General features: G+C 44.7%; 1 protein-coding gene and 1 long non-coding RNA gene across 7 annotated transcripts in view; one reads left to right on the plus strand and one right to left on the minus strand.

Annotated features, from left to right (window-relative positions):
• LOC127915780 (son of sevenless homolog 2-like) overlaps positions 1-25000 on the minus strand; it is a 92068-nt gene that overhangs the window by 8246 nt on the left and 58822 nt on the right. For all 6 annotated transcript variants that reach the window (XM_052496217.1, XM_052496216.1, XM_052496215.1 and 3 more), the window contains exons 11-18: positions 17818-17940; positions 13532-13644; positions 13013-13235; positions 9478-9597; positions 8337-8499; positions 7820-7937; positions 3186-3358; positions 358-474 (exon numbers count right to left, since the gene is read on the minus strand). In XM_052496217.1, coding sequence (XP_052352177.1) covers positions 358-474; positions 3186-3358; positions 7820-7937; positions 8337-8499; positions 9478-9597; positions 13013-13235; positions 13532-13644; positions 17818-17940 — 1150 coding nt within the window. The remainder of the gene's footprint in view (positions 1-357; positions 475-3185; positions 3359-7819; positions 7938-8336; positions 8500-9477; positions 9598-13012; positions 13236-13531; positions 13645-17817; positions 17941-25000) is intronic.
• On the plus strand, positions 5592-7762 carry LOC127915783 (uncharacterized). Its single transcript, XR_008092139.1, has 3 exons — positions 5592-5857; positions 6252-6493; positions 7716-7762. It is a non-coding gene; the product is annotated as an uncharacterized LOC127915783 (long non-coding RNA).

A 25000-nucleotide genomic window follows, 5' to 3' on the forward strand; every position in this document is an offset into this window, starting at 1 on the left:
ACATTTTTTGGGGGGACCTTTATTTAATGAGGCAAGTCAGTTAAGAACAAATTCTTAATTTTCAATGACGGCCTACCGGGGAACAGTGGGTTAACTGCCTTGTTCAGGGGGCAGAACGACAGATTTAACTGCCTACCGGGGAACAGTGGGTTAACTGCCTTGTTCAGGGGACAGAACGACAGAGTTTTACCAACGTACCACTAACACCCATTGCTGTTACATTTGAGCTAAATACAAAGTGATAATATATATATAAAAAAAATGCTCTCTGTTTGACTGATTAGCGAGCAGCGTTTCCACGGAAACAACGATCAGTAATCACATCTCACAACCAGAAGGTTTGATCTGGTTACTTACGAATCGTGGCGGCTGCTTGCAGTTACGAGGCTCTATCTCCTGAGACTTGTTGAACAGGTAGTCAGAGAACTCCTTCTCACCCAGACTGCCCATCGGGTTCAGGTTCTCAAAAAACCTCTGGGACAAAAACACAGGCCATCTGATTCACAATATTCCCTTTGAGTGGATCAAAGGCAAGGTCACCACTGTTGTTATGATATATATATATATATATATATATATATATATATATATATATATATATATATATATATATATAGAGAGAGAGAGAGAGAGAGAGAGAGAGAGAGAGAGAGAGAGAGAGAGAGAGAGAGACACAAGGACAGGTAGAGAGAGAGAGAGACGAGGACAGGTAGAGAGAGAGGGACTAGAAGGGGTAGAGAGAGAGAGGGACTAGAACAGGCAAAGAGAGAACGGGACTGGGACAGGTAGAGAGAGAACGACTGGGACAGGTAGAGAGAAAGGGACTAGGACAGGTAGAGAGATGGAGAGAGGGACGAGGTCAGGTAAAGAGAGATGGAGAGAGGGACGAGGTCAGGTAGAGAGAGATGGAGAGAGGGACGAGGTCAGGTAGAGAGAGATGGAGAGAGGGACGAGGTCAGGTAGAGAGAGATGGAGAAAGGGACAAGGTCAGGTAGAGAGAGATGGAGAGAGAAGGACAGGTAAAGAGAGGGACTAGGACAGGTAGAGAGAGATGGAGAGAGAAGGACAGGTAAAGAGAGGGACTAGGACAGGTAGAGAGAGATGGAGAGAGGGACTAGGTCAGGTAGAGAGAGATGGAGAGAGGGACTAGGTCAGGTAGAGAGAGATGGAGAGAGGGACAAGGTCAGGTAGAGAGATGGAGAGAGAAGGACAGGTAAAGAGAGGGACTAGGACAGGTAGAGAGAGATGGAGAGAGGGACTAGGTCAGGTAGAGAGAGAGATGGAGAGAAGGACAAGGACAGGTAGAGAGAGATGGAGGGAGGGACTAGAACAGGTAAAGAGAGAACGACTGGGACAGGTAGAGAGAGAACGACTGGGACAGGTAGAGAGAGATGGAGAAAGGGACTAGGTCAGGTAGAGAGAGATGGAGAGAGGGACTAGGACAGGTAGAGAGACAGAGAGAGAAGGACAGGTAAAGAGAGGGACTAGGACAGGTAGAGAGAGATGGAGAGAGGGACTAGGTCAGGTAGAGAGAGAGACAGAGAGAAGGACAAGGACAGGTAGAGAGAGAGGGACTAGGACAGGTAGAAAGAGAGACAGAGAGAGGGACTATGACAGGTAGAGAGAGAGGGACTAGGACAGGTAGAGAGAGATGGAGAGAGGGACTAGGTCAGGTAGAGAGCGATGGAGAGAGGGACAAGGTCAGGTAGAGAGAGATGGAGAGAGAAGGACAGGTAAAGAGAGGGACTAGGACAGGTAGAGAGAGATGGAGAGAGGGACTAGGACAGGTAGAGAGAGATGGAGAGAGGGACTAGGTCAGGTAGAGAGAGATGGAGAGAGGGACAAGGTCAGGTAGAGAGAGATGGAGAGAGGGACTAGGACAGGTAGAGAGAGATGGAGAGAGGGACTAGGTCAGGTAGAGAGAGAGATGGAGAGAAGGACAAGGACAGGTAGAGAGAGATGGAGGGAGGGACTAGAACAGGTAAAGAGAGAACGACTGGGACAGGTAGAGAGAGAACGACTGGGACAGGTAGAGAGAGATGGAGAAAGGGACTAGGTCAGGTAGAGAGAGATGGAGAGAGGGACTAGGACAGGTAGAGAGACAGAGAGAGAAGGACAGGTAAAGAGAGGGACTAGGACAGGTAGAGAGAGATGGAGAGAGGGACTAGGTCAGGTAGAGAGAGAGACAGAGAGAAGGACAAGGACAGGTAGAGAGAGAGGGACTAGGACAGGTAGAGAGAGATGGAGAGATGGACTAGGACAGGTAGAGAGAGATGGACTAGAACAGGTAAAGAGAGAACGACTGGGACAGGTAGAGAGAGAACGACTGGGACAGGTAGAGAGAAAGGGACTAGGACAGGTAGAGAGATGGAGAGAGGGACGAGGTCAGGTAGAGAGAGATGGAGAAAGGGACTAGGTCAGGTAGAGAGAGATGGAGAGAGGGACTAGGACAGGTAGAGAGAGACAGAGAGAGAAGGACAGGTAAAGAGAGGGAATAGGACAGGTAGAGAGAGATGGAGAGAGGGACTAGGTCAGGTAGAGAGAGAGACTGAGAGAGAAGGACAAGGACAGGTAGAGAGAGAGGGACTAGGACGGGTAGAAAGAGAGACAGAGAGAGGGACTAGGACAGGTAGAGAGAGAGGGACTAGGACAGGTAGAGAGAGATGGAGAGATGGACTAGGACAGGTAGAGAGAGATGGAGAGAGGGACTAGGACAGGTTGAGAGAGATGGAGAGAGGGACTAGGACAAGTAGAGAGAGGGATGGAGAGACATGATGTCCTGCTGCACATTGAGACAGTAAGGCTGGTTTTGATTGGCCTACCTTGATGTCCTGATGCATCTTGAGACAGTAAGGCTGGTTTGATTGGCCTACCTTGATGTCCTGCTGGACCTTGAGACAGTAAGGCTGGTTTTGATTGGCCTACCTTGATGTCCTGCTGGACCTTGAGACAGTAAGGCTGGTTTTGATTGGCCTACCTTGATGTCCTGCTGGACCTTGAGACAGTAAGGCTGGTTTTGATTGGCCTACCTTGATGTCCTGCTGGACCTTGAGACAGTAAGGCTGGTTTTGATTGGCCTACCTTGATGTCCTGCTGGACCTTGAGACAGTAAGGCTGGTTTTGATTGGCCTACCTTGATGTCCTGCTGGACCTTGAGACAGTAAGGCTGGTTTTGATTGGCCTACCTTAATGTCCTGCTGGGCCTTGAGACAGTAAGGCTGGTTCTGGTACTGCTGTATCTCTCCTGTGATTTCTGCTACTTTCCTCCTCTTACTGAAGTTGATCAGCTCTTTGCCGTGTCTCTTCAGGAAGTCGGGGTTCCCCTCCTCTGTCTTCAGGATGTTGGTCAGGTAGATCCCTGGGACAGACAGGGAGGTAGGTAGTTAATGATCAGGTAGATAAGATACCTGGGACAGACGGGGAGGTAGGTAGTTGTTGGTCAGGTAGATACCTGGGACAGACGGGGAGGTAGGTAGTTATTGGTCAGGTAGATACCTGGGACAGACGGGTAGGTAGGTAGTTATTGGTCAGGTAGATACCTGGGACAGACGGGTAGGTAGGTAGTTATTGGTCAGGTAGATACCTGGGACAGACGGGGAGGTAGGTAGTTATTGGTCAGGTAGATACCTGGGACAGACGGGGAGGTAGGTAGTTATTGGTCAGGTAGATACCTGGGACAGACGGGTAGGTAGGTAGTTATTGGTCAGGTAGATACCTGGGACAGACGGGTAGGTAGGTAGTTAATGATCAGGTAGATAAGATACCTGGGACAGACGGGGAGGTAGGTAGTTATTGGTCAGGTAGATACCTGGGACAGACGGGGAGGTAGGTAGTTATTGGTCAGGTAGATACCTGGGACAGACGGGTAGGTAGGTAGTTATTGGTCAGGTAGATACCTGGGACAGACGGGTAGGTAGGTAGTTATTGGTCAGGTAGATACCTGGGACAGACGGGTAGGTAGGTAGTTATTGGTCAGGTAGATACCTGGGACAGACGGGTAGGTAGGTAGTTATTGGTCAGGTAGATACCTGGGACAGACGGGTAGGTAGGTAGTTATTGGTCAGGTAGATACCTGGGACAGACGGGGAGGTAGGTAGTTATTGGTCAGGTAGATACCTGGGACAGACGGGTAGGTAGGTAGTTATTGGTCAGGTAGATACCTGGGACAGACGGGGAGGTAGGTAGTTATTGGTCAGGTAGATACCTGGGACAGACGGGTAGGTAGGTAGTTATTGGTCAGGTAGATACCTGGGACAGACGGGTAGGTAGGTAGTTATTGGTCAGGTAGATACCTGGGACAGACGGGGAGGTAGGTAGTTATTGGTCAGGTAGATACCTGGGACAGACGGGTAGGTAGGTAGTTATTGGTCAGGTAGATACCTGGGACAGACGGGTAGGTAGGTAGTTATTGGTCAGGTAGATACCTGGGACAGACGGGGAGGTAGGTAGTTATTGGTCAGGTAGATACCTGGGACAGACGGGGAGGTAGGTAGTTATTGGTCAGGTAGATACCTGGGACAGACGGGGAGGTAGGTAGTTATTGGTCAGGTAGATACCTGGGACAGACGGGGAGGTAGGTAGTTATTGGTCAGGTAGATACCTGGGACAGACGGGGAGGTAGGTAGTTATTGGTCAGGTAGATACCTGGGACAGACGGGGAGGTAGGTAGTTATTGGTCAGGTAGATACCTGGGACAGACGGGGAGGTAGGTAGTTATTGGTCAGGTAGATACATGGGACAGACGGGGAGTGTCAGGTCAGGTCAGGTCAGTAGAGTTCAGTCTCAGTACTGTGTCAGGTCAGTAGAGTTCAGTCTCAGTACTGTGTGTCAGGTCAGTAGAGTTCAGTCTCAGTACTGTGTGTCAGGTCAGTAGAGTTCAGTCTCAGTACTGTGTCAGGTCAGTAGAGTTCAGTCTCAGTACTGTGTCAGGTCAGTAGAGTTCAGGCTCAGTACTGTGTGTCAGGTCAGTAGAGGTCAGTCTCAGTACTGTGTGTCAGGTCAGTAGAGTTCAGTCTCAGTACTGTGTGTCAGGTCAGTAGAGTTCAGTCTCAGTACTGTGTGTCAGGTCAGTAGAGTTCAGGCTCAGTACTGTGTGTCAGGTCAGTAGAGTTCAGCCTCAGTACTGTGTCAGGTCAGTAGAGTTCAGTCTCAGTACTGTGTCAGGTCAGTAGAGTTCAGTCTCAGTACTGTGTCAGGTCAGTAGAGTTCAGGCTCAGTACTGTGTCAGGTAAGTAGAGTTCAGTCTCAGTACTGTGTGTCAGGTCAGTAGAGTTCAGTCTCAGTACTGTGTCAGGTCAGTAGAGTTCAGTCTCAGTACTGTGTGTCAGGTCAGTAGAGTTCAGTCTCAGTACTGTGTGTCAGGTCAGTAGAGTTCAGTCTCAGTACTGTGTCAGGTCAGTAGAGGTCAGTCTCAGTACTGTGTGTCAGGTCAGTAGAGTTCAGTCTCAGTACTGTGTCAGGTCAGTAGAGTTCAGTCTCAGTACTGTGTCAGGCCAGTAGAGGTCAGTCTCAGTACTGTGTGTCAGGTCAGTAGAGTTCAGTCTCAGTACTGTGTGTCAGGTCAGTAGAGTTCAGTCTCAGTACTGTGTGTCAGGTCAGTAGAGGTCAGTCTCAGTACTGTGTGTCAGGTCAGTAGAGTTCAGTCTCAGTACTGTGTGTCAGGTCAGTAGAGTTCAGTCTCAGTACTGTGTCAGGTCAGTAGAGTTCAGTCTCAGTACTGTGTCAGGTCAGTAGAGTTCAGTCTCAGTACTGTGTCAGGTCAGTAGAGTTCAGTCTCAGTACTGTGTGTCAGGCCAGTAGAGTTCAGTCTCAGTACTGTGTGTCAGGTCAGTAGAGGTCAGTCTCAGTACTGTGTCAGGTCAGTAGAGTTCAGTCTCAGTACTGTGTCAGGCCAGTAGAGGTCAGTCTCAGTACTGTGTGTCAGGTCAGTAGAGTTCAGTCTCAGTACTGTGTGTCAGGTCAGTAGAGTTCAGTCTCAGTACTGTGTCAGGTCAGTAGAGGTCAGTCTCAGTACTGTGTCAGGTCAGTAGAGTTCAGTCTCAGTACTGTGTCAGGCCAGTAGAGGTCAGTCTCAGTACTGTGTGTCAGGTCAGTAGAGTTCAGTCTCAGTACTGTGTGTCAGGTCAGTAGAGGTCAGTCTCAGTACTGTGTCAGGTCAGTAGAGTTCAGTCTCAGTACTGTGTCAGGCCAGTAGAGGTCAGTCTCAGTACTGTGTGTCAGGTCAGTAGAGTTCAGTCTCAGTACTGTGTCAGGTCAGTAGAGTTCAGTCTCAGTACTGTGTCAGGTCAGTAGAGTTCAGTCTCAGTACTGTGTGTCAGGTCAGTAGAGTTCAGTCTCAGTACTGTGTGTCAGGTCAGTAGAGGTCAGTCTCAGTACTGTGTGTCAGGTCAGTAGAGTTCAGTCTCAGTACTGTGTCAGGTCAGTAGAGTTCAGTCTCAGTACTGTGTCAGGTCAGTAGAGTTCAGTCTCAGTACTGTGTGTCAGGCCAGTAGAGGTCAGTCTCAGTACTGTGTGTCAGGTCAGTAGAGTTCAGTCTCAGTACTGTGTCAGGTCAGTAGAGTTCAGTCTCAGTACTGTGTGTCAGGTCAGTAGAGTTCAGTCTCAGTACTGTGTCAGGTCAGTAGAGTTCAGTCTCAGTACTGTGTCAGGTCAGTAGAGTTCAGTCTCAGTACTGTGTCAGGTCAGTAGTCTCAGTAGTTCAGTCTCAGTACTGTGTCAGGTCAGTAGAGTTCAGTCTCAGTACTGTGTGTCAGGTCAGTAGTTCAGTTCAGTCTCTCAGTACTGTGTGTCAGGTCAGTAGAGTTCAGTCTCAGTACTGTGTGTCAGGTCAGTAGAGTTCAGTCTCAGTACTGTGTCAGGTCAGTCTCAGTACTGTGTCAGGTCAGTAGAGGTCAGTCTCAGTACTGTGTCAGGTCAGTAGAGGTCAGTCTCAGTACTGTGTCAGGTCAGTAGAGGTCAGTCTCAGTACTGTGTGTCAGGTCAGTAGAGTTCAGTCTCAGTACTGTGTCAGGTCAGTAGAGTTCAGTCTCAGTACTGTGTGTCAGGTCAGTAGAGTTCAGTCTCAGTACTGTGTGTCAGGCCAGTAGAGTTCAGTCTCAGTACTGTGTCAGGTCAGTAGAGTTCAGTCTCAGTACTGTGTGTCAGGTCAGTAGAGGTCAGTCTCAGTACTGTGTGTCAGGTCAGTAGAGTTCAGTCTCAGTACTGTGTGTCAGGTCAGTAGAGTTCAGTCTCAGTACTGTGTGTCAGGTCAGTAGAGTTCAGTCTCAGTACTGTGTCAGGTCAGTAGAGTTCAGTCTCAGTACTGTGTCAGGTCAGTAGAGGTCAGTCTCAGTACTGTGTCAGGTCAGTAGAGGTCAGTCTCAGTACTGTGTCAGGTCAGTAGAGGTCAGGCTCAGTACTGTGTCAGGTCAGTAGAGGTCAGTCTCAGTACTGTGTGTCAGGTCAGTAGAGTTCAGTCTCAGTACTGTGTCAGGTCAGTAGAGGTCAGTCTCAGTACTGTGTGTCAGGTCAGTAGAGTTCAGTCTCAGTACTGTGTCAGGTCAGTAGAGTTCAGTCTCAGTACTGTGTGTCAGGTCAGTAGAGTTCAGTCTCAGTACTGTGTGTCAGGTCAGTAGAGTTCAGTCTCAGTACTGTGTGTCAGGCCAGTAGAGTTCAGTCTCAGTACTGTGTGTCAGGTCAGTAGAGGTCAGTCTCAGTACTGTGTCAGGTCAGTAGAGGTCAGTCTCAGTACTGTGTCAGGTCAGTAGAGTTCAGTCTCAGTACTGTGAGAAGGATGTGGTTCTGTGTGTCAGTGGGCTCCCGTCTGTCCGGAAGGTCTTACCAAAGAAAGGCACGCAGGGCGGGTTAATGGACTTGAGCTTGGCCAGGTACTTCTTGAAATGGTCCTGGCTCAGTTCCACTGCTTCCTCTAGGATCCTCTTCTTCCTCTCGGGGACCGCCTGAAAGACAAGAACAACATCTCTCGTTAACTTGCTGCTCGGTAAAGGATTGGGAGAATGTCAATTGCATTTTCTTGATTCTTCGCCTCCTTCTCCAAAACCCATTGGATGAGAAGGTCAGAGGGGCGGGACCTCTGACTCTCTCATCCAATGGGTTTTGGAGGAGGAGATTGGACATGACGAATCAAATAAATGTATTATCTTAGTGCTCAATAGGCACCAGACAATACACATTGCATTCTGGCAGGATTGGGGGACAATTCTATTTCATTGTATGAAACAGAATATACCCGTTTATAGGGAACAGTGTACCATTTGGGCAGTCACCCTACGGTACATGTCTGGGCTGTGTTCACCTTGACGGTGCGTCTGTTTGTGTATGTCTGGCTGTGCGATCACCTCGAAGGTGTGGTCGAGCCGGTAGACGGGGACAGAGTTGATGGCGGAGACCACCTCCAGAACACCATTGAAGTTGTTGAGCTCCTGAAACACCTGGAGGATCTCAATGACCCGCGTTAACACCGCTACCCTCTCATCCAGGTTCTCTGCTTCCACAATACACCTGAGACAGAGAGAGAGAGACAAGAGACAGACGAGAGACAGACCGAGGGAGAGACAAGAGACAGACCGAGGGAGAGACGAGAGACAGAGAGGGAGAGACCGAGGGAGAGACGAGAGACAGAGAGGGAGAGACGAGAGACAGAGAGGGAGAGACGAGAGACAGAGAGGGAGAGACGAGAGACAGACCGAGAGACAGACCGAGAGACAGACCGAGGGAGAGAGCGAGGGAGAGAGAGAGAGAGACGGGAGACAGACCGAGGGAGAGACGAGAGACAGAGACGAGAGACAGACCGAGAGACAGACCGAGAGACAGACCGAGAGACAGACCGAGGGAGAGAGCGAGGGAGAGAGCGAGGGAGAGAGAGAGAGAGACGGGAGACAGTGAGAGAGAGAGAGAGAGAGACGGGAGACAGTGAGAGAGAGAGAGAGCGAGACGGGAGACAGTGAGAGAGAGAGAGAGACGGGAGACAGTGAGAGAGAGACAGGAGACAGTGAGAGAGAGACGGGAGACAGTGAGAGAGAGACAGGAGACAGTGAGAGAGAGACGGGAGACAGTGAGAGAGAGACAGGAGACAGTGAGAGAGAGACGGGAGACAGTGAGAGAGAGACGGGAGACAGTGAGAGAGAGACGGGAGACAGTGAGAGAGAGAGAGAGAGACGGGAGACAGTGAGAGAGAGAGAGAGACGGGAGACAGTGAGAGAGAGACGGGAGACAGTGAGAGAGAGACGGGAGACAGTGAGAGAGAGAAAGGAAATGGATCTCAGTATTAATGTTACTGAGTTCACAGCAGGGAGATGTTCATTAGTCCACACCGTAGCAAAACTTTTTGGCAATAGAAAATGAAAATCTGTGTTCTTATTGGACAAGTTCAGGTAGTATGGCTCTATTTGACTGTTTTTAAAAACGTTTCCCACCTACTGAAATGGACCCAGCTAACCTCTGAACCCCAGGGCTTGGGTGAGTGGTAGAACTACTCACTTCTCAAACCACAGCGTGAGGTTGGTGGTGTGACGGATCATCCTCAGCAGGTTGGGAGAGTTATTCTCCTTGTCCTCTTTAGTCCACACACTCCCCACCAGCTCAGACGGCCTCACAGCCCTGCAGAGGACATACACACACACGTCAATAATATTACCCATACAACATTACTGCCAATAACATTACCCGTACAACAACATTACTGACAATAACATTTGACAAGCACAGTACCACACTTCTCAGAATGGCCCCAGTACAGACAGAACATGGTCAGAGGCCTTCAGAATGGCCCCAGTACAGACAGAACATGGTCAGAGGCCTTCAGAATGGCCCCAGTACAGACAGAACATGGTCAGAGGGCTTCAGAATGGCCCCAGTACAGACAGAACATGGTCAGAGGGCTTCAGAATGGCCCCAGTACAGACAGAACATGGTCAGAGGCCTTCAGAATGGCCCCAGTACAGACAGAACATGGTCAGAGGGCTTCAGAATGGCCCCAGTACAGACAGAACATGGTCAGAGGGCTTCAGAATGGCCCCAGTACAGACAGAACATGGTCAGAGGGCTTCAGAATGGCCCCAGTACAGACAGAACATGGTCAGAGGGCTTCAGAATGGCCCCAGTACAGACAGAACATGGTCAGAGGGCTTCAGAAAAGCAAAGATGTTTATAACAAACCCAAGATGGTTAATCTGTGTCGTTTACAGTGGGAGAAAAATTAGCATATTGGGCAGAACAAGCAAGGAGGCGGGCAAAGCCAAAGCACGAACTATCGAGATCCTATTGGCTTGTTGTAGCATGTATTTGCAGTGGAAGGTAGAGTAATATTATAGTAGTGGAAGGTAGAGTAATATTATAGTAGTGGAAGGTAGAGTAATATTATAGTAGTGGAAGGTAGAGTAATATTATAGTAGTGGAAGGTAGAGTAATATTATAGCAGTGGAAGGTAGAGTAATATTATAGTAGTGGAAGGTATAGTAATATTATAGTAGTGGTATAGTAATATTATGGTAATGGTATAGTAATATTATAGTAGTGGTATAGTAATATTATAGTAGTGGAAGGTATAGTAATATTATAGTAGTGGAAGGTATAGTAATATTATAGTAGTGGTAGAGTAATATTATAGTAGTGGAAGGTATAGTAGTATTATAGTAGTGGTATAGTAATATTATAGTAGTGGAAGGTATAGTAGTATTATAGTAGTGGTATAGTAATATTATAGTAGTGGAAGGTATAGTAATATTATAGTAGTGGAAGGTAGAGTAATATTATAGTAGTGGAAGGTAGAGTAATATTATAGTAGTGGAAGGTAGAGTAATATTATAGTAGTGGTATAGTAATATTATAGTAGTGGAAGGTAGAGTAATATTATAGTAGTGGAAGGTAGAGTAATATTATAGTAGTGGAAGGTAGAGTAATATTATAGTAGTGGAAGGTAGAGTAATATTATAGTAGTGGAAGGTAGAGTAATATTATAGTAGTGGAAGGTAGAGTAATATTATAGTAGTGGAAGGTATAGTAATATTATAGTAGTGGAAGGTAGAGTAATATTATAGCAGTGGAAGGTAGAGTAATATTATAGTAGTGGTATAGTAGTGGTAGAGTAATATTATAGTAGTGGAAGGTATAGTAGTATTATAGTAGTGGTATAGTAATATTATAGTAGTGGAAGGTATAGTAATATTATAGTAGTGGAAGGTAGAGTAATATTATAGTAGTGGAAGGTAGAGTAATATTATAGTAGTGGAAGGTATAGTAATATTATAGTAGTGGAAGGTAGAGTAATATTATAGTAGTGGTATAGTAGTGGTAGAGTAATATTATAGTAGTGGAAGGTAGAGTAATATTATAGTAGTGGTATAGTAATATTATAGTAGTGGAAGGTAGAGTAATATTATAGCAGTGGAAGGTAGAGTAATATTATAGTAGTGGTATAGTAGTGGTAGAGTAATATTATAGTAGTGGAAGGTAGAGTAATATTATAGTAGTGGTATAGTAATATTATAGTAGTGGAAGGTATAGTAGTATTATAGTAGTGGTATAGTAATATTATAGTAGTGGAAGGTATAGTAATATTATAGTAGTGGAAGGTAAGTAATATTATAGTAGTGGAAGGTAGAGTAATATTATAGTAGTGGAAGGTAGAGTAATATTATAGTAGTGGAAGGTATAATATTATAGTAAAGGTATAATATTAGTAGTGGAAGGTAGAGTAATATTATAGTAGTGGTATAGTAATATTATAGTAGTGGTATAGTAATATTATAGTAGTGGAAGGTAGAGTAATATTATAGTAGTGGAAGGTAGAGTAATATTATAGTAGTGGAAGGTAGAGTTATATTATAGTAGTGGTATAGTAATATTATAGTAGTGGAAGGTAGAGTAATATTATAGTAGTGGAAGGTAGAGTAATATTATAGCAGTGGAAGGTAGAGTAATATTATAGTAGTGGAAGGTAGAGTAATATTATAGTAGTGGAAGGTAGAGTAAAATTATAGTAGTGGTATAGTAATATTATGGTAATGGTATAGTAATATTATAGTAGTGGTAAAGTAATATTATAGTAGTGGAAGGTAGAGTAATATTATAGTAGTGGAAGGTATAGTAATATTATAGTAGTGGAAGGTAGAGTAATATTATATCAGTGGAAGGTAGAGTAATATTATAGTAGTGGTATAGTAGTGGTAGAGTAATATTATAGTAGTGGAAGGTAGAGTAATATTATAGTAGTGGTATAGTAATATTATAGTAGTGGAAGGTAGAGTAATATTATAGCAGTGGAAGGTAGAGTAATATTATAGTAGTGGTATAGTAGTGGTAGAGTAATATTATAGTAGTGGAAGGTAGAGTAATATTATAGTAGTGGTATAGTAATATTATAGTAGTGGAAGGTATAGTAGTATTATAGTAGTGGTATAGTAATATTATAGTAGTGGAAGGTATAGTAATATTATAGTAGTGGAAGGTAGAGTAATATTATAGTAGTGGAAGGTAGAGTAATATTATAGTAGTGGAAGGTATAGTAATATTATAGTAGTGGAAGGTAGAGTAATATTATAGTAGTGGTATAGTAATATTATAGTAGTGGAAGGTAGAGTAATATTATAGTAGTGGAAGGTAGAGTAATATTATAGCAGTGGAAGGTAGAGTAATATTATAGTAGTGGAAGGTAGAGTAATATTATAGTAGTGGAAGGTAGAGTAAAATTATAGTAGTGGTATAGTAATATTATGGTAATGGTATAGTAATATTATAGTAGTGGTATAGTAATATTATAGTAGTGTTATAGTAGTGGTAGAGTAATATTATAGTAGTGGTATAGTAATATTATAGTAGTGTTATAGTAATATTATAGTAGTGTTATAGTAATATTATAGTAGTGTTATAGTAATATTATAGTAGTGGTAGAGTAATATTATAGTAGCGGTATAGTAATATTATAGTAGTGGTATAGTAATATTATAGTAATGGTATAGTAATATTATAGTAGTGGAATACTTAGGAGGTGTCACCATGGTAACAGTGGTCTCACCTGTACAGTTCAGACTCCAGAAGGGTGAGCTGGCGGGCGATCTCTATGGGGTGAAGGGTCATGAGGTCAAAGGTGTCCGTCTGACCCAGGCGGCTGATGTGCCACTCGATGGGCGGGGGCGGGCTCTCGAAGGTGATGTTGTGGCTGACCCCGTTGGACTGAGTCTGCATCTTCCTCTTGATGATCTTGTTGATGGACTCCACCCACTTCCTCATCGACTTTCCTGGTCAAGAAAAAAGAAGGACTTTTTCAGAGACAGGAAACGTGTCTCTGTACAGGGTCAGCCGCGTGGTGCAGCACATATAAAACATGACCTTTGTCCCCATCTAGACTGGCAAGAGGTTAGAAGACAGAGAGTTTTTGAGAATCTGTGTCACACTTTCCAATGTATTCATTACAAAACGGCAAATAAAGGTCAATCATTTTTTTTTTCTCTCCTCCCACAATAACAGTGTCTGGTAAATAAAACAAGTGTACATATTGGTTTTTAAAAGTGTGTGGAGGGGGGAGGGGCCCGACCTCGGAGTTGTAGAATGCTGCTGATGTACTCCTCCAGTCTGCCTCGTAGCTCAGGGTCGTTCTCAAAGTCATAAAAATGATGTTCCACCCACTGACGAAACACATTCAGAACCCTGAGAGAGGGATAGACAGAGACAAAGAGAGGAGAGAGTAATATTATAGAGAGAAGGGGGAGGAGAGCGCAAGAGAGAGAGAGAGGAGACAGAGAGAGAGGAGACAGAGAGACAGAGAAGGAGAATTTAAGAAGAGGGTAAAATACCACAGACATGGTGATGGTGGAATTACTCTACTAGAAACCTGCCCAACCAATCCAGGTGGGATGGAATCTGATTGGAGAGTGGTATGGTGGGATGGAATCTGATTGGAGAGTGGTATGGTGGTATGGAATCTGATTGGAGAGTGGTATGGTGGTATGGAATCTGATTGGAGAGTGGTATGGTGGTATGGAATCTGATTGGAGAGTGGTATGGTGGGATGGAATCTGATTGGAGAGTGGTATGGTGGGATGGAGTCTGATTGGAGAGTGGTATGGTGGGATGGAATCTGATTGGAGAGTGGTATGGAATCTGATTGGAGAGTGGTATGGCGGTATGGAATCTGATTGGAGAGTGGTATGGTGGGATGGAATCTGATTGGAGAGTGGTATGGAATCTGATTGGAGAGTGGTATGGCGGTATGGAATCTGATTGGAGAGTGGTATGGTGGGATGGAATCTGATTGGAGAGTGGTATGGTGGGATGGAATCTGATTGGAGAGTGGTATGGTGGGATGGAATCTGATTGGAGAGTGGTATGGTGGGATGGAATCTGATTGGAGAGTGGTATGGTGGGATGGAATCTGAATGGAGAGTGGTATGGTGGTATGGAATCTGATTGGAGAGTGGTATGGTGGTATGGAATCTGATTGAGAGTGGTATGGTGGGATGGAATCTGATTGGAGAGTGGTATGGTGGGATGGAATCTGATTGGAGAGTGGTATGGTGGGATGGAGTCTGATTGGAGAGTGGTATGGTGGGATGGAATCTGATTGGAGAGTGGTATGGTGGGATGGAGTCTGATTGGAGAGTGGTATGGTGGGATGGAATCTGATTGGAGAGTGGTATGGTGGGATGGAATCTGATTGGAGTGGTATGGTGGTATGGTCTGATTGGATGGTATGGTGGGATGGAATCTGATTGGAGAGTGGTATGGTGGGATGGAGTCTGATTGGAGAGTGGTATGGTGGGATGGAATCTGATTGGAGAGTGGTATGGTGGGATGGAATCTGATTGGAGAGTGGTATGTGGGATGGAATCTGATTGGAGAGTGGTATGGTGGGATGGAATCTGATTGGAGAGTGGTATGGTGGGATGGAATCTGATTGGAGAGTGGTATGGTGGGATGGAGTCTGATTGGAGAGTGGTATGGTGGGATGGAATCTGATTGGAGAGTGGTATGGTGGGATGGAGTCTGATTGGAGATGGATGGAATCTGATTGGAGAGTGGTATGGTGGGATGGAGTCTGATTGGAGAGTGGTATGGTGGGATGGAATCTGATTGGAGAGTGGTATGGTGGGATGGAATCTGATTGGAGAGTGGTATGGTGGGATGGAATCTGATTGGAGAGTGGTATGGAATCTGATTGGAGAGTGGTATGGTGGGATGGAATCTGATTGGAGAGTGGGATGGAATCTGATTGGATGGTATGGTGGGATGGAGTCTGATTGGAGAGTGGTATGGTGGGATGGAATCTGATTGGAGTGGTATGGTGGGATGGAATCTGATTGGAGAGTGGTATTGTGGGATGGAATCTGATTGGAGAGTGGTATGGTGGGATGGAGTCCGATTGGAGAGTGGTATGGTGGGATGGAATCCGATTGGAGAGTGGTATGGAATCTGATTGGAGAGTGGTATGGCGGGATGGAATCTGATTGGAGAGTGGGATGGAATCTGATTGGAGAGTGGTATGGTGGGATGGAATCTGATTGGAGAGTGGTATGGTGGGATGGAGTCAATTTTGGAGAGTGGTATGGTGGGATGGAATCTGATTGGAGAGTGGTATGGTGGGATGGAATCTGATTGGAGAGTGGTATGGTGGGATGGAATCTGATTGGAGAGTGGTATGGTGGGATGGAATCTGATTGGAGAGTGGTATGGTGGGATGGAATCTGGTTGGAGAGTGGTATGGTGGGATGGAATCTGATTGGAGAGTGGTATGGTGGGATGGAATCTGATTGGAGAGTGGTATGGTGGGATGGAATCTGATTGGAGAGTGGTATGGTGGGATGGAGTCTGATTGGAGAGTGGTATGGTGGGATGGAATCTGATTGGAGAGTGGTATGGTGGGATGGAGTCTGATTGGAGAGTGGTATGGTGGGATGGAATCTGATTGGAGAGTGGTATGGTGGGATGGAATCTGATTGGAGAGTGGTATTGTGGGATGGAATCTGATTGGAGAGTGGTATGGTGGGATGGAATCTGATTGGAGAGTGGTATGGTGGGATGGAGTCTGATTGGAGAGTGGTATGGTGGGATGGAATCCGATTGGAGAGTGGTATGGAATCTGATTGGAGAGTGGGATGGTGGGATGGAATCTGATTGGAGAGTGGTATGGTGGGATGGAGTCAATTTTGGAGAGTGGTATGGTGGGATGGAATCTGATTGGAGAGTGGGATGGAATCTGATTGGAGAGTGGTATGGTGGGATGAAATCTGATTGGAGAGTGGTATGGTGGGATGGAGTCAATTTTGGTGGTATGGTGGGATGGAATCTGATTGGAGAGTGGTATGGTGGGATGGAATCTGATTGGAGAGTGGTATGGTGGGATGGAATCTGATTGGAGAGTGGTATGGTGGGATGGAATCTGATTGGAGAGTGGTATGGTGGGATGGAGTCTGATTGAGAGTGGTATGGTGGGATGGAATCTGATTGGAGAGTGGTATGGTGGGATGGAATCTGATTGGAAGTGGTATTGTGGGATGGAATCTGATTGGAGAGTGGTATGGTGGGATGGAGTCTGATTGGAGAGTGGTATGGTGGGATGGAATCCGATTGGAGAGTGGTATGGAATCTGATTGGAGAGTGGTATGGTGGGATGGAATCTGATTGGATTGGAATCTGATTGGAGAGTGGTATGGTGGGATGGAATCTGATTGGAGAGTGGTATGGTGGGATGGAATCTGATTGGAGAGTGGTATGGTGGGATGGAATCTGATTGGAAAGTGGTATGGTGGTATGGAATCTGATTGGAGAGTGGTATGGTGGGATGGAATCTGATTGGAAAGTGGTATGGTGGTATGGAATCTGATTGGAAAGTGGTATGGTGGTATGGAATCTGATTGGAAAGTGGTATGGTGGGATGGAGTCTGATTGGAGTGGTATGGTGGTATGGAATCTGATTGGAGAGTGGTATGGTGGGATGGAGTCTGATTGGAGAGTGGTATGGTGGGATGGAGTCTGATTGGAGAGTGGTATGGTGGGATGGAATCTGATTGGAGAGTGGTATGGTGGGATGGAATCTGATTGGAGAGTGGTATGGTGGGATGGAATCTGATTGGAGAGTGGTATGGTGGGATGGAATCTGATTGGAGAGTGGTATGGTGGGATGGAGTCAATTTTGGAGAGTGGTATGGTGGGATGGAATCTGATTGGAGAGTGGTATGGTGGGATGGAGTCTGATTGGAGAGTGGTATGGTGGGATGGAATCTGATTGGAGAGTGGTATGGTGGGATGGAATCTGATTGGAGAGTGGTATGGTGGGATGGAATCTGATTGGAGAGTGGTATGGTGGGATGGAATCAATTTTGGAGAGTGGTATGGTGGGATGGAATCCGATTGGAGAGTGGTATGGCTGGATGGAATCTGATTGGAGAGTGGGATGGAATCTGATTGGAGAGTGGGATGGAATCTGATTGGAGAGTGGTATGGTGGGATGGAATCTGATTGGAGAGTGGTATGGTGGGATGGAATCTGATTGGAGAGTGGTATGGTGGGATGGAATCTGATTGGAGAGTGGTATGGTGGGATGGAGTCTGATTGGAGAGTGGTATGGTGGGATGGAATCTGATTGGAGAGTGGTATGGTGGGATGGAATCTGATTGGAGAGTGGTATGGTGGGATGGAATCTGATTGGAGAGTGGTATGGTGGGATGGAGTCTGATTGGAGAGTGGTATGGTGGGATGGAATCTGATTGGAGAGTGGTATGGTGGGATGGAGTCTGATTGGAGAGTGGTATGGTGGGATGGAATCTGATTGGAGAGTGGTATGGTGGGATGCAGGCTCATTGGACAATGGAATAGTGATCAAACCTGAGTTGGACGGGTTGGACGTACTCCCTGCGGAACCTCTGTAGCTCTGCAGCCATTGGCTGATCCCCATTCCATAGAGCCTGTTTGTCTGCCTCTGTGGGCTCTGGCTCAGGGATCTCAATCCTGGGAAAGATCAAATATTATTATTGCCAAACCAACAGTTGTACTCCCTGACGAAGGCCATGCTGCTGAAACCCACCAAGAGTTGTAAAATATGTGTCCCAGTACCATACACTCAATATTAATTTAAGGATCAGACCCCCCCCCAATGTTTTGCCTAAAATGACTTACCTGAATCTAACTGCCTGTAGCTCAGGCCCTGAAGCAAGGATACACATATTCTTGATACACTTTGAAAGGAAACACTTTGAAGTTTGTGGAAATGTGTAATGAATGTAGGAGAATATAACACATTAGATCTGGTTAAAGATAAAGGAAGAAAAAAACAGATTTTTTTTTGTATTGTTTTTGTACCATCATCTTTGAAATGCAAGAGAAAGACCATAATGTATTATTCCAGCCAAGGTGCAATTTAGATCTTGGCCACTAGATGGCATTGCATTTATGTTTTAAAAAAATGTGTCAAGACTGCCCAAATGTGCCTAATTGGTTTATTAATAACTTTTCAAGTTCAAAACTGTGCCCTCTCCTCAAACAATAGCATGGTATTATTGGACTAATAGCTACTGTAAATTGGACAGTGCAGTTAGCTTAAATTCTTGTTAATCTTTCTGCCAATATCAGAGATGTCTATGTCCCACCGATAGCATAGCAGGTTTAAAATAAGCCTGACATTAACCTAACACAGCAGGTTTAAAATAAGCCTGACATTAACCTAACACAGCAGGTTTAAAATAAGCCTGACATTAACCTAACACAGCAGGTTTAAAATAAGCCTGACATTAACCTAACACAGCAGGTTTAAAATAAGCCTGACATTAACCTATCACAGCAGGTTTAAAATAAGCCTGACATTAACCTATCACAGCAGGTTTAAAATAAGCCTTTTTTCTCTTCTGCATTTTTCAACCAATCCAGTCAATGTGGAGGAGGAGTTAAAGACATGCTCCGGTACATTGGCGACTATTAAGTATTTTAAACCTCCCGCTTTGGGCTGGATGTGTCAATGTGTGTAGTTCATACATGCATAATCTATGAGAAGAAAATCCTAGTTTGAAAGCAGTTTTCTGGAAAATGTGCGGCGACATATACCCCCCACTTGGGCCCGCCCCCCCCCCCCGGAACAATTAGAGTTATAGCCAATGAGCTTCAGCCCCTGGGCATTTGAGTGACAGCAGCCCCACACACACACACACACACACACACACACACACACACACACACACACACACACACACACACACACACACACACACACACACACACACACACACACACACACACACACACACACACACACAGTAGAGCGAGAGAAAGAGCAAAAAAAAAATACAAATACAACTTGGTGCCCATATCAGCACATTTGGAACATATAAAACAAGTACCGCAGAATCTCTTTAAGATGGAGTGACGCCTCGCGTCACAGACTCTTTCCATTTCCCCTGAAAACCGGACGGATCCGGTTGTTTTCCGACACCCGCTGAGCGTGACAACACCAAACAACTGCATCTTAACAAGGTCTAGTGAGAAGTCCCGGAAGCAGACGTGCATATTGGGTTCACCATAAAGAGATACACAGTGTATTCAGACCACTCCACTTTTTACACATTTTGTTACGTTACAGCCTCATTCTCAAATGGGTTAAATTGTTGTTTCGCCCCCCTCACCAATCTACACACAATACCCCATAATGACAAAGCAAAAACATGTTTTTAGAAATCGATGCAAATGTATTAAGAAAAAAAAACAAATGAAATATCACATTTACATAAGTATTCAGACCCTTTACTCAGTACTTTGTTGAAGCACCTTTGGCAGCGATTACAGCCAAGTGTTCTTGGGTATGACGCTACAAGCTTGGCACACCTGTATTTGGGGAGTTTCTCCCGTTCTTCTCTGCAGATCCTCTCAAGCTTTTCATCAAGGATCTCTGTACTTTGCTCCGTTCATCTTTCCCTTGATCCTGACTAGTCTCCCAGTCCCTGCCTCTGAAAAACATCCCCACAGCATGATGCTGCCACCACCATGCTTCACCGTAGGGATGGTGCCAGGTTTCCTCCAGACGTGACGCATTCAGGCCAAAGAGTTCAATCTTGGTTTCATCAGACCAGAGAATCTTGTTTCAGGTGACTATTGGCAAACTCCAAGCGAGCTGTCATGTGCCTTTTACTGAGGAGTGGCTTCTGTCTGGTCACTCTACCATAAATGCCTGATTGGTGGAGTGCTGCAGAGATGGGAGAACCTTCCAGAAGGACAACCATCTCCACAGAGGAACTCTGGAGCTCTTTCAGAGTGACCATCGGATTCTTGGTCACCTCCCTGACCAAGGCCCTTCCCCCGATTGCTCAATTTGGTCAGGCGGCCAAGTTCGAGGAAGAGTCTTGGTGGTTTCAAACTTCTTCCATTTAAGAATAATGGAGGCCACTGTGTTCTTGGGTACCTTCAATGCCGCATAATGTTTTTGGTACCCTTCCCCAGATCTGTGACTCGACACAATCCTGTCTCTGAGCTCTATGGACAATTCCTTCGTCCTCATAGCTTAGTTCTTGCTCTGAAGTGCACTGTCAACCGTAGACCTTAAATCGACAGGTGTGTGCCTTTCCAAATCATGTCCAATCAATTTAGTTTACCACAGGTGGAGTCCAATCAAGTTGTAGAAACATCTCAAGGATGATCAATAGAAACAAGATGCACCTGAGCTCAATTTCGAGTCTCATAGCAAAGGGTCTGAATACTTATGTAAATAAGGCAATTCTGTTTTTTAAAATATTTTAAATAAAATGATAAAAAATGTCTACAAACCTGTTTTTGCTTTGTCATTATGAGCTATTGTGATGTCATTATGGGGTATTGTGATGTCATTATGAGCTATTGTGATGTCATTATGGGGTGTTGTGTGTAGATGGAGGAGGAACAAAATCCATGTAATCCATTTTAGAATAAGGCTGTAACGTAACAAAATGTGGAAACAGTCAAGAGGTCTGAATACTTTCCGAATACTCTGTGTATCATAAGATAGTGTTGTCATTACAATGTGTATATACTGTTGTAATTCTGTGGTACCAACAGGCCAACTATAGCTCACCCAATCTACCTACCTCATTCCCATATTGTTTTTATTTACTTTGCTGCTCTTTTGCACACCAGTATCACTACTTACACACCAGTATCACTACTTACACACCAGTATCACTACTTACACACCAGTATCACTACTTACACACCAGTATCACACCAGTATCACACCAGTATCACTACTTACACACCAGTATCACTACTTGCACACCAGTATCACTACTTACACACCAGTATCACTACTTACACACCAGTATCACCACTTACACACCAGTATCACTACTTACACACCAGTATCACTACTTACACACCAGTATCACTACTTACACACCAGTATCACTACTTACACACCAGTATCACCACTTACACACCAGTATCACTACTTACACACCAGTATCACTACTTACACACCAGTATCACTACTTACACACCAGTATCACTACTTACACACCAGTATCACTACTTACACACCAGTATCACTACTTACACACCAGTATCACTACTTACACACACTAGTATCACTACTTACACACCAGTATCACTACTTACACACCAGTATCACTACTTACACACCAGTATCACTACTTACACACCAGTATCACTACTTACACACCAGTATCACTACTTACACACCAGTATCACTACTTACACACCAGTATCACTACTTACACACCAGTATCACTACTTACACACCAGTATCACTACTTACACACCAGTATCACTACTTACACACCAGTATCACTACTTACACACCAGTATCACTACTTACACACCAGTATCACTACTTACACACCAGTATCACTACTTGCACACCAGTATCACTACTTGCACACCAGTATCACTACTTGCACACCAGTATCACTACTTACACACCAGTATCACTACTTACACACCAGTATCACTACTTGCACACCAGTATCACTACTTACACACCAGTATCACTACTTACACACCAGTATCACTACTTACACACCAGTATCACTACTTACACACCAGTATCACTACTTGCACACCAGTATCACTACTTGCACACCAGTATCACCACTTACACACCAGTATCACTACTTACACACCGGTATCACTACTTACACACCAGTATCACTACTTACACACCGGTATCACTACTTACACACCAGTATCACTACTTGCACACCAGTATCACTACTTACACACCAGTATCAATACTTGCACACCAGTATCACTACTTACACACCAGTATCACTACTTACACACCAGTATCACCACTTACACACCAGTATCACCACTTACACACCAGTATCACCACTTACACACCAGTATCACCACTTACACACCAGTATCACCACTTACACACCGGTATCACTACTTACACACCAGTATCACCACTTACACACCAGTATCACCACTTACACACCGGTATCACTACTTACACACCAGTATCACCACTTACACACCGGTATCACCACTTACACACCAGTATCACCACTTACACACCAGTATCACCACTTACACACCAGTATCACCACTTACACACCGGTATCACTACTTACACACCAGTATCACTACTTACACACCAGTATCACCACTTACACACCAGTATCACTACTTACACACCAGTATCACCACTTACACACCAGTATCACTACTTACACACCAGTATCACTACTTACACACCAGTATCACTACTTACACACCAGTATCACTACTTACACACCAGTATCACTACTTACACACCAGTATCACTACTTACACACCAGTATCACTACTTACACACCAGTATCACTACTTACACACCAGTATCACTACTTACACACCAGTATCACTACTTACACACCAGTATCACTACTTACACACCAGTATCACTACTTACACACCAGTATCACTACTTACACACCGGTATCACCACTTACACACCGGTATCACCACTTACACACCGGTATCACCACTTACACACCGGTATCACCACTTACACACCGGTATCACCACTTACACACCGGTATCACCACTTACACACCAGTATCACCACTTACACACCAGTATCACCACTTACACACCAGTATCACCACTTACACACCAGTATCACTACTTACACACCAGTATCACTACTTACACACCAGTATCACTACTTACACACCAGTATCACTACTTACACACCAGTATCACTACTTACACACCAGTATCACTACTTACACACCAGTATCACCACTTACACACCAGTATCACTACTTACACACCAGTATCACTACTTACACACCAGTATCACTACTTACACACCAGTATCACTACTTACACACCAGTATCACTACTTACACACCAGTATCACCACTTACACACCAGTATCACCACTTACACACCAGTATCACTACTTACACACCAGTATCACTACTTACACACCAGTATCACTACTTACACACCAGTATCACTACTTACACACCAGTATCACTACTTACACACCAGTATCACTACTTACACACCAGTATCACTACTTACACACCAGTATCACACCAGTATCACTACTTACACACCAGTATCACTACTTACACACCAGTATCACTACTTACACACCAGTATCACTACTTACACACCAGTATCACTACTTACACACCAGTATCACTACTTACACACCAGTATCACTACTTACACACCAGTATCACTACTTACACACCAGTATCACTACTTACACACCAGTATCACTACTTACACACCAGTATCACTACTTACACACCAGTATCACTACTTACACACCAGTATGACTACTTACACACCAGTATCACTACTTACACACCAGTATCACTACTTACACACCAGTATCACTACTTACACACCAGTATCACTACTTACACACCAGTATCACTACTTACACACCAGTATCACTACTTACACACCAGTATCACTACTTACACACCAGTATCACTACTTGCACACCAGTATCACTACTTGCACACCAGTATCACTACTTAAACACCAGTATCACTACTTAAACACCAGTATCACTACTTACACACCAGTATCACTACTTACACACCAGTATCACTACTTACACACCAGTATCACTACTTACACACCAGTATCACACCAGTATCACTACTTACACACCAGTATCACTACTTACACACCAGTATCACTACTTACACACCAGTATCACTACTTACACACCAGTATCACTACTTACACACCAGTATCACTACTTACACACCAGTATCACTACTTACACACCAGTATCACTACTTACACACCAGTATCACTACTTACACACCAGTATCACTACTTACACACCAGTATCACTCATCTTATCTTCACCAGTATGACTACTTACACACCAGTATCACTACTTACACACCAGTATCACCACTTACACACCAGTATCACTGTACTTACACACCAGTATCACTACTTACACACCAGTATGACTACTTTGCTTTACACCAGTATCACTAAATGAGACACACCAGGTCTCACTACTTAAATACCAGTATCACTACCTACACTGGTTAAATCACTAACTTACACACCTGGTTAAATATCTGCTCATCATACCTGGTTCATCTATCAACTCCAGTGTTAATCTGCTAAACTGTTCTCAATTACTTCACTACTATGACCTGTTTAACTGCCTACCTGGTTAAATAAAGGTGTTCTCATGCCATTTTAAAGGTGTTCTCAACTGGCCTACCTGTATATAGACTTTCTTTCTATTGGTTATTATTGACTGTACATTTGTTTAAATAAAGGTGTTCTCTGTGTTGTGGTTTAAAGGTGTTCTCAACTGGCCTACCTGGTTTATCTTGGCCTACCTGGTTAAATAAAGGTGTTCTAAATGAGAACTTGTTTCAACTGGGTGTTCTAACTGGCCTACCTGGTTAAATAAAGGTGTTCTCAACTGGCCTACCTGGTTAAATAAAGGTGTTCTCAACTGGCCTACCTGGTTAAATAAAGGTGTTCTCAACTGGTCTACCTGGTTAAATAAAGGTGTTCTCAACTGGCCTACCTGGTTAAATAAAGGTGTTCT

This window comes from Oncorhynchus keta, chromosome 35 (assembly GCF_023373465.1).
Source record: "Oncorhynchus keta strain PuntledgeMale-10-30-2019 chromosome 35, Oket_V2, whole genome shotgun sequence".
Lineage (NCBI taxonomy): Eukaryota > Metazoa > Chordata > Actinopteri > Salmoniformes > Salmonidae > Oncorhynchus > Oncorhynchus keta.